Genomic DNA, 8,079 nt, shown 5'->3' on the forward strand with positions numbered 1-8,079 from the left:
TTTCAAATTCTGATGAATTCTGGCTTGGAACAGGGAACTTTTTGAAATCCCAGTTTTATAAATCAAAATTAAAGTTATTTGCCAAAATTTTCCATTTCATGTAAAAAATAACCTGTTTCAATATAAATTTATAATTACGGTTTTTTTAAATATTTAATTTACTTATTTTCGGTCTAAATTCAGAATGATAAATCTTAGAAATTTTCCTATACCAAGACAGAGTTAAATTTATTTACAAAATTCCTTGTTCCAAGTCAGAATTATATTTTTTCAAAAAATGTGGAATTCTTTACTGAAATTCGATAACTCAAGCGTCAAAAATATATATTTCTTTAATGAAATTCCCTGTCCCGTATTCACAATTAGAATTTTTTACAACAATTCCCTGTCTCAAAGTAAAAATAATTATTCTTTACGAAAATTGTCTGACCCAAAGTCAAAATTATTTTTCTTCACTCAAATTATATTTCGCAACTTTTAATTCTTTTAGAAAATGTACTGTTCCATTTCAAATTCTGGCAAATTTTTTATTTGTAAAAAAAAAAAGAATTTTTAATTTCAAACACATTTTGAATTAGAACCGGGATTTTTTCTTGTAAATTTTATTTTTTTAAATTATAGTTATAAATTTTACAAAATTTTCCATTAAATGTCAAAAATAACTTGTTCAAACATCAAATTTTCTTTCTTTACAGGATTTTAAAAATATTTTGCTTACTTATTCTCGTTCCAAATTCAGAAAAATTATTTTAGAAATTTTACTATAACAAGTTTGAATTATACTTTTTTGCAAAACTTCAGAGAGGGAAGTTTCAAACTTTCACGAATTCTGACTTGAAAAAGCGATTTTTTTATTTTCTTCTAAATCAGATTTAAACCTTTTTTCCAAAATTCCCGTCTTATGCTCGAGCTTAGAATTATAATTCTTTTAGAAATTCCCTTTCACAAAGTCAAAATAATAATTCTTTATAAGATTCCCTGTTCAAAACTGAAAATTATAATTCTTTACTGAAATTTCCTGTAATAATAATTTTAAAAAATTCATATTTAGACAGAAAAATTGCAGTAAAAATTATAATTTTGAATTTACGGCAGGAAATTTTAGTAAAGAATTATAATTTTCATTTTAGGTTTACTTTAGAACAGAAAATTTCATTATGAATCATAACTTTTATTTTTAGACAAGGAAATTGTAGTTAAAAATCATAATTTTTAGTTCATGACAGGAAATTTCAGTAAAAATGATAAGTCTTTACTAAAATTTTATAACTCAAGTGTCAAAAATATATTTTTTAAAGAAATGCCCTGTCCCAAATTAAAAATTAAATTTTCCACAACAATACCCTGTCTCAAAGTAAAAATGATTTTGCACAAAAAGTCTCCGTGAACAAACTCAAAATTATATTTCTTTACTGAAATCCTATGTCGCAACTCAAAAGTTATCATTTGTTTTAGAAAATGTATTGTTCTAAATCAGAATTATAGTAATAAAATATATGAAACCATTTTTAATTAGAACATTAGTGCAGTCGAGAGAAAAATCCCGGTCAGCTAGATAACGTGGTTCTTGGAGAAAATATCAGGTGTTCTTAAAGAACTCTTCACCAATTTCTCTGAAACTGTTGTTCCTGACTTGGAAACAAATCCCAGACTTTTTAAAGAACCCATCAATCCAGAGAGGTTCTTCCATAATCCAAAACACCCAGCACCCCTCGTCAATATCCTCAAAATCTCGAATCTCCTTACTGAGGAGGAGGTTGATACCCGTATCCATACTGATTCGGCGGTGGTGGTCCCTGAGGACCCGGTGGAGGCATATGACTACCAGGCGGCCTCGGAGGATACTGCGGATAGCCTTGGCCACCAGGTGGCGGTGGGTAATTCTGCGGCGGGTACTGCGGATGTCCGTAATGTTGTCCACCTTGCGAAGGATGCGGCGAATAGACCTGAGGCTGTCCAGATGGACTTGGTGGAACGAAAGTTTGCGTCGTCGCGGGATGCGATTGCGGAGGTCCATATCCACTCTGAGGCTGAGGGGGACCTGGTGGAGGAGCCTGTCCTTGGGGTGGACCCGAGGGAGGTTGGAAACCACTTGGAGCAGGACTGGGCGATTGCTGTTGCTGAGGCTGAGGAGGCGTTTGAGAAGGCTGCTGGCCTTGTTGAGGTTGTTGATGAGGCTGATGTTGAGGCTGATGAGGCGGATGAGAAGGATGCGGTGGCTGGTGAGAAGGATGAGGATTCTGATGTGGAGGTTGATGCGGAGGATGAGACGGCGGATGGGGAGATTGGTGTGAAGGCGGATGTGGTGGCTGATGATAACCGGAGGGTGCTGGTCCAGGAGGGGGGTAATTTCCACCCTGGGAGGGAGGAGGAGGTCCACCAGTGGCTGGATAAGTCTGGGTGGAGGCAGATGGTGTGCTGGTGGGTTGACCGCTCTGGGCGTAGGTGTTGGCTCCACTCACTGGCGTGGTGCTGAAGGGAGGCGATGTAGAAGTCGGACCGTATTGCGCCGGGCCAGGACCTGGACTAGGTTGGTTACCATAGTTAGGTTGGGGACCGCCGGATTGCTGGGGACCGGGTTGAGGGGGTTGGGTGGCGTTAGAAGTGGGTGGAGGAGGGTATGATTGAGGAGGAACGCTATTGGGATAACCTTGTGAGGGAGGAGGAGGATAGTTACCAGACTGATTCGTACCATAGGCGTTTTGAGGAGGTGGTTGAGATGGTGGTTGTTGGTAGTTTGGTTGCGGGCTCGGGCTGCCGTACTGTCCGGATTGTGGCTGCTGACCGCCGGGTGGGAAGCTTTGTTGAGAGGCGTTGGGTGGAGGATAGCCTTGCTGATTTGGAGGTGGAGGACCGTAGCCGGCGGGAGGTTGATTCGCGGGAGGTGGATATCCGCCTGGTTGAGGACCGTAGCTGTTGACTGCGGCTGGAGGACCGTAGTTGGGTTGATTGGCTGCAGGATAGCTTTGTTGCTGGGAAGCGTTGGGAGGTCCGTACTGGTTAGGTTGACCTGGGGTGTAAGTTGAGCCTTGGGGACCTTGGTAGTTGGCGCCTGGGGTTTGATTGGCGTAGGGAGTGTGATAGGCTTGTTGTGTTGGCTGTTGAGGGTAGCCCTGGGGTCCAGCTCTGTATTGCTGAGGACCAGGACCCGCAGCTGGACCTGAAAAATAATCCTCGATAAATCTACTCCCAAGTTGGTTGCTTCTAATGAAATAGCATGTTTTAAGTAATAGAACATACGGTTGATAGCAGGTCCTTGACCAGGCATAACGGGTCCACTTCGATAACCTCCCTGTCCCATATTTTGACCTTGATTGAAACTAGCCATTGGCATTGGTTGCTGGGTATTGGGAGGTATTTCACTCCCTGGTCCTGCAGTTCCTGTTGGACCACTTGGTGGGCCCTGAGGTCCCATTATGGGATGTTGTGGACCATTACTCATTCCCTGTGGTGGCTGCAATAAGAAAGTGCGAAATATTATATTGTAAATGAGAACAGCCTCGATTTTTAACATTCTTTGCTTTATAGGTTGTCTCTTACTGGTAATAATGCTTGTATATTCTGTCCGGCATCGGCGATAGATGCTAAGTAAACTAAATTCCTGTGCAAGATTTGCTGATACCTGCAATAAATTGACGTAGAACAATGTAAAAGTTAAAACACAGACGGTTTTTTTTTGCTGCGCTAGCGCCCCCAAGGTACTTTTTTTAGGAAGCCTGATAGCCCCAAGCCCCTTTCTTGTCAATCAGAATATTGTTTCCGGTTATGGGCCATCCATAAACTACGTTTCTACTATAAAAGATTATTTTTGAATTCAAAAGCATGAATTTTTAAAACAACATGGTTAAATTTTCGACCCAAAATGATTTTAACAAAATATGTAGTTAAATTTTCCAAAAATAATTAAATTTTTAACAAAAGAGTACATTAAGATAAAAAGTCGAATGTTTGAAAAAAAGTGGAATTTTTAATCAGAAAACCTGAAATTTTCAGAACAAAAAAATCATTTTCAATTAAGAAAGCTGAATTTTTAAAAAGATAGTTGAATTTTCAACCAAAAAGTTGAACTTTCAACAAACAATAATTTTCTATACAAAAAGACGACTTTTTAAGAAAATACGTGAATTTGCTACGAAATGGTTGATTTTTTAACTTGCACAATATACAGGATAAAGTTTCAAACAAAAATGGAATATTAAAATTATCACATAAAAATTCTGAAAAGAATAAAATAACTTTCACAACAAAAAAAAAACCGAATTTTCAACAGAACTGTAAAATTTTCAATCCAATAAGTCGAATTTTTGAATAAGAATATTCATTTTCTATCAAACAAAAAGCGAATTTCCAACTTATCTAATATCAAGGACGAAGTTTTAACAGAACATGGAATAGTTAAATTTCATATATATAAAAAAAAAACAATTGTAGCAACAAAATAAATTTTCAAACAAAAAGATAAATTTCTAACCAAGATGAATAATGTTCTACCAAAAAAGTCAAATTTTCTACAAAAAACTTAAATTTTCAACCAAGTAGTTTAATTTTGTACAAAATTGTTTTTTTTTACAAATTTGTTCCACTTTCCGTCAAATAATCGACTTTTCAAAAAAAAAAAAAAAAAACATGAATTCTCAACGAAGCATGGAACAGCTGATATTTTAATGATTTAAACAGTTGTATTTTCAACTAAAAAAGTTAAATTTTCAACCACAATAATGAATCCTTAATAAAAAAAAACTAGTTTTGCTTTCAAATTTGTTCCACTTTCATTCAAATAATCGACTTTCCAACAAAACAAAGATGAATTCTCAACGAAGCATGTAACAATTGATATTTTGATAATTTAAGCAATTGTATTTTTAACCAAAAATATGAAATGTGTACAAAGACGAGTTTTTATCAAAATATATGCATTTTCAACCTAAAAGTTGAATTTTTAACTCGAAACATAATTTATTAACAAAGTAGTTGCATTTTTTATAAAAAAGATTTTATTTTAGCAATATTGTTGCATTTTCAACAGAATAATTAAATTTGCAACCAAATAATAGAATTTTTTATCTTGCGGACATTAAAATGCGGATTAATCTTGTTTGTTTGAAATTAGACTATTTGGTGGAAAATTCATATATTTGGTTAAAAAGTCGTTTTTTGGGATTATTCTTGTTTGTTGAAAGGTCAACCTTTTTTTTTTGATAATTCAACTATTGTTAAAAATTATTGTTGAAAAATCATCTTTCATGGTAGAAAAGTAATCTTTCTTGGTTGAAAATAAACTTTTTAAAATGCAAATTCAACTATCTTCTAAAAATATTATTTTTTTGTTTCGAAAATTCAAATATTTAAATAAATGAATTTTTTTGATTTCGACTATTTGATTGAAAGTGCATCTTTATGTGCTGAAAATTCAACTATTTTATTAAAAAACCAATTATTTTGAGAAAATTTCACTATTTTGTTAAAATAATTATTTTTGATCGAAAATTCAATTATATTATTAAAAATTTATCTTCTTGGAATTAAAAATGCATTTTTTATTAATTTCAAACCAAGCATAAGTTAAAAAAATTAATTTTTAATAAAAAAGATGAATTGTCAACTAAAACTTAAATAATTAAACTTCGAGTTAAAAAATTAATATTTAACCAAACAAATGAACTGTCAACTACAACCATTTTCAAACAGTGATGAATTTTCATAGGAAATTGTGAATAATTAATAGGAATAGATGAATTTTTAACCAGAAAGATGAATTTTTAACTGAAATGATCAATCTTTTACTAGAAAAATTGAATTTTTGACCAAAAAAATTAATTTTTTACCAAAAAGGTTCCTTTCTACCAAAAAAGAGGAATTTTCAGCTAAAAACGAAAAATTTTAAACCTAAAAAATCAAAAGAAAAAAAATAGTTTTCAATCAAATAGCTCATTTTTCAACAAAAGAGATGAATTTTTTAATTAAACGATGAATCTTCAACAACCAAAAAGTAATTTTTAACAAAAGAATTTTGCTTTCAACCAAAAAATTTTATTTCCATCCTTAAACATGAATTTTCAATTGAAATGATAAATATTTAACTAAAATACTTGAATTTTTAAGCAAAACAAAAAAATAATTTTTAAACAAGAAGATTAACTTTCAAAGGAAGAGATAATTTTATTCCAAACAATCGACTTTTTAATAAAATACGTGAATTTTCAACGAAATAGTTGAACTTTCAATTAAAAAAGACGAATTTTCGTCCAAATTGTTGAATGTTTAACTAGAAAAGGTCAATTTGCAAATAACAATGGAACAGTTAAATTTTCAATTGAAGAACATAAATTCTACAAGGACGAACTTTTCCACGAAGTACCTAAATTTTCAAACAAATTGTTTAATTTTTAATTTAAAAATATCCATTTTTAACCATACAGATAAATTTTCATCCAAAAAATATACATTTTTAACCAAAAATAGAGTAGTTGAAATTTCCGTGGCAAATCTAATTTTTATATAAAAAAAAAACGTGTTTTCGACAAAGTAGTTTTACTTTTAACCACAAATAGTCGAATTATTACTGAAAAGAGATACATCTGCAATGAACGATGTAACCAATTTTTCTATTATAATTCAGAAGAAATTTTGAACTACTTTTGAAATAATTTTTTTAATTCGGAAGAGGGAAGTTTTGAATTGAGGCGAATTCTGACATTTAACAGAAATTTTGTAAACTCCTTTTTTCTAAATTTGAATTATGATCCTTCAAGAAAATACTCCGCGGCTTTATATAAAGAAGAAATTAATTTTCCAAATTGACAAAAATTATCAAAATAACGAAATCTTGAATTTTACGGCGATCAGAAGTAAATTTCCGGTTTTTAAATTAAATTCCTGGTCATGTGGCCACCCTGAATATATGTCGACTTCAAATCTTATGAAACTTAAAGTGTTTCTTATTGAATTCAATGATTTATTTGTATTAATTTCATTTTAAATCATTTATAAACGTAGATCCGTCTTTAGAAATCGGCTACGTTACTTTCGGGGGAGGGCAAGGTCAAATAAGCTCAAAATTGATGACGTATTTTATAAATGGCTCATAACTGGTAAAATTGTCCCTGTCACCAGAAAGTGGCTTGGCGCCGCCAGGCCTTTAAAAAAAACTACCCTGGCAGCGCCAGACCTCGCCAAGGCTTCAACTACACCACTGACTGATTATTTACTTACTGTACGCATTCCTGAATTTTTCCCTTGTTCTGGTATTCTTGAATAGTTTGTATAAGATGGCTATTCTCGTCGAGCATCTAAAAGTAATAGTTTATAGGTTAACTTTCTACAAAAATTACAACTAATTAGTTTATTTTTAAATAAAGTGCGTCTTGACTCCACTATATATTTTATAAATAAAATGATCATCATTTAAAACTAATTAATAACTTTTGAAAAGTCCCTGAAGGTTATAGTTAAAAAAATACCAAATAAAGTAACATGTTTGCAGAAGGTTAAAAATGTAAAATTTTTCAAGATTAAATGATAATACGTTCTAATTTCTCCTTGTGGGATAAATAATCCGGTTTGAATCCAGCGAAGCACTCATCGGCAAGATCAACTTTTTTGCAAAAATAAACAGCTTCTACAAGATCTTACCTTCTGAATTTGAGTAGAATTTGGAGTTGGTCTACCCCGTTGAGCGAAAGTCACAGACATTTTTGAAAAACCACAGATATCTTACTATAGAGCAAAATACCGGTAAATTATCAAATATCGAGACAAAACTTGGGGCATCGGTATATGAAAAAATCCCACACGGTCGCACTATTTTAATTCAGGTTTCCTCAGACGATTTTTCATGCAGACCTTCTTTCAAACTGACCTTGAATGCGAAAAAAATGTGATCTGCGTTATTTTTTTTGTAGGAAACACACGAATCTTTGGCGAATTTGTATTTTCCAGTAATAGTTAATCGACAACGGTCAAACAACAATGAAGTGAAAACTAAAAGTTTTCAAAATGGTGAATCTTCATGTCAGAGTTAGCGATCCGTGAGGGAAAAATTCGAACTTTCGACTTTTCCTAGTTCCCATTTTCGCCGAT

At 32.8% G+C, this 8,079-nt stretch overlaps 1 protein-coding gene across 1 annotated transcript; it reads right to left on the reverse strand.

Moving 5' to 3' along the window:
- Nucleotides 1-1,626: 1,626 nt before the first annotated feature.
- LOC117180234 (basic salivary proline-rich protein 1) lies at nucleotides 1,627-7,692 on the reverse strand. Its single transcript, XM_033372622.1, has 5 exons — nucleotides 7,633-7,692; nucleotides 7,213-7,289; nucleotides 3,541-3,622; nucleotides 3,241-3,454; nucleotides 1,627-3,160 (listed from the first exon to the last, which is right to left on the reverse strand). The coding sequence occupies exons 1-5, from the start codon at nucleotides 7,690-7,692 to the stop codon at nucleotides 1,743-1,745; spliced, it is 1,851 nt and encodes a 616-aa protein (XP_033228513.1). The 3' UTR covers nucleotides 1,627-1,742.
- Nucleotides 7,693-8,079: the final 387 nt, after the last annotated feature.

Source organism: Belonocnema kinseyi, chromosome 9 (genome assembly GCF_010883055.1).
Source record: "Belonocnema kinseyi isolate 2016_QV_RU_SX_M_011 chromosome 9, B_treatae_v1, whole genome shotgun sequence".
In the NCBI taxonomy this organism is placed as follows: Eukaryota; Metazoa; Arthropoda; class Insecta; order Hymenoptera; family Cynipidae; genus Belonocnema; species Belonocnema kinseyi.

Coding starts and splice junctions, on each gene's coding strand:
- LOC117180234 (XM_033372622.1), bottom strand. CDS start 7,692: ATGTCTGTGACTTTCGCTCAACGGGGTAGACCAACTCCAAATTCTACT. Junction 7,290..7,632: donor ATTCTACTCAAATTCAGAAG/GTAAGATCTTGT, acceptor TATTACTTTTAG/ATGCTCGACGAGAATAGCCA. Junction 3,455..3,540: donor ATATACAAGCATTATTACCA/GTAAGAGACAAC, acceptor TTCTTATTGCAG/CCACCACAGGGAATGAGTAA.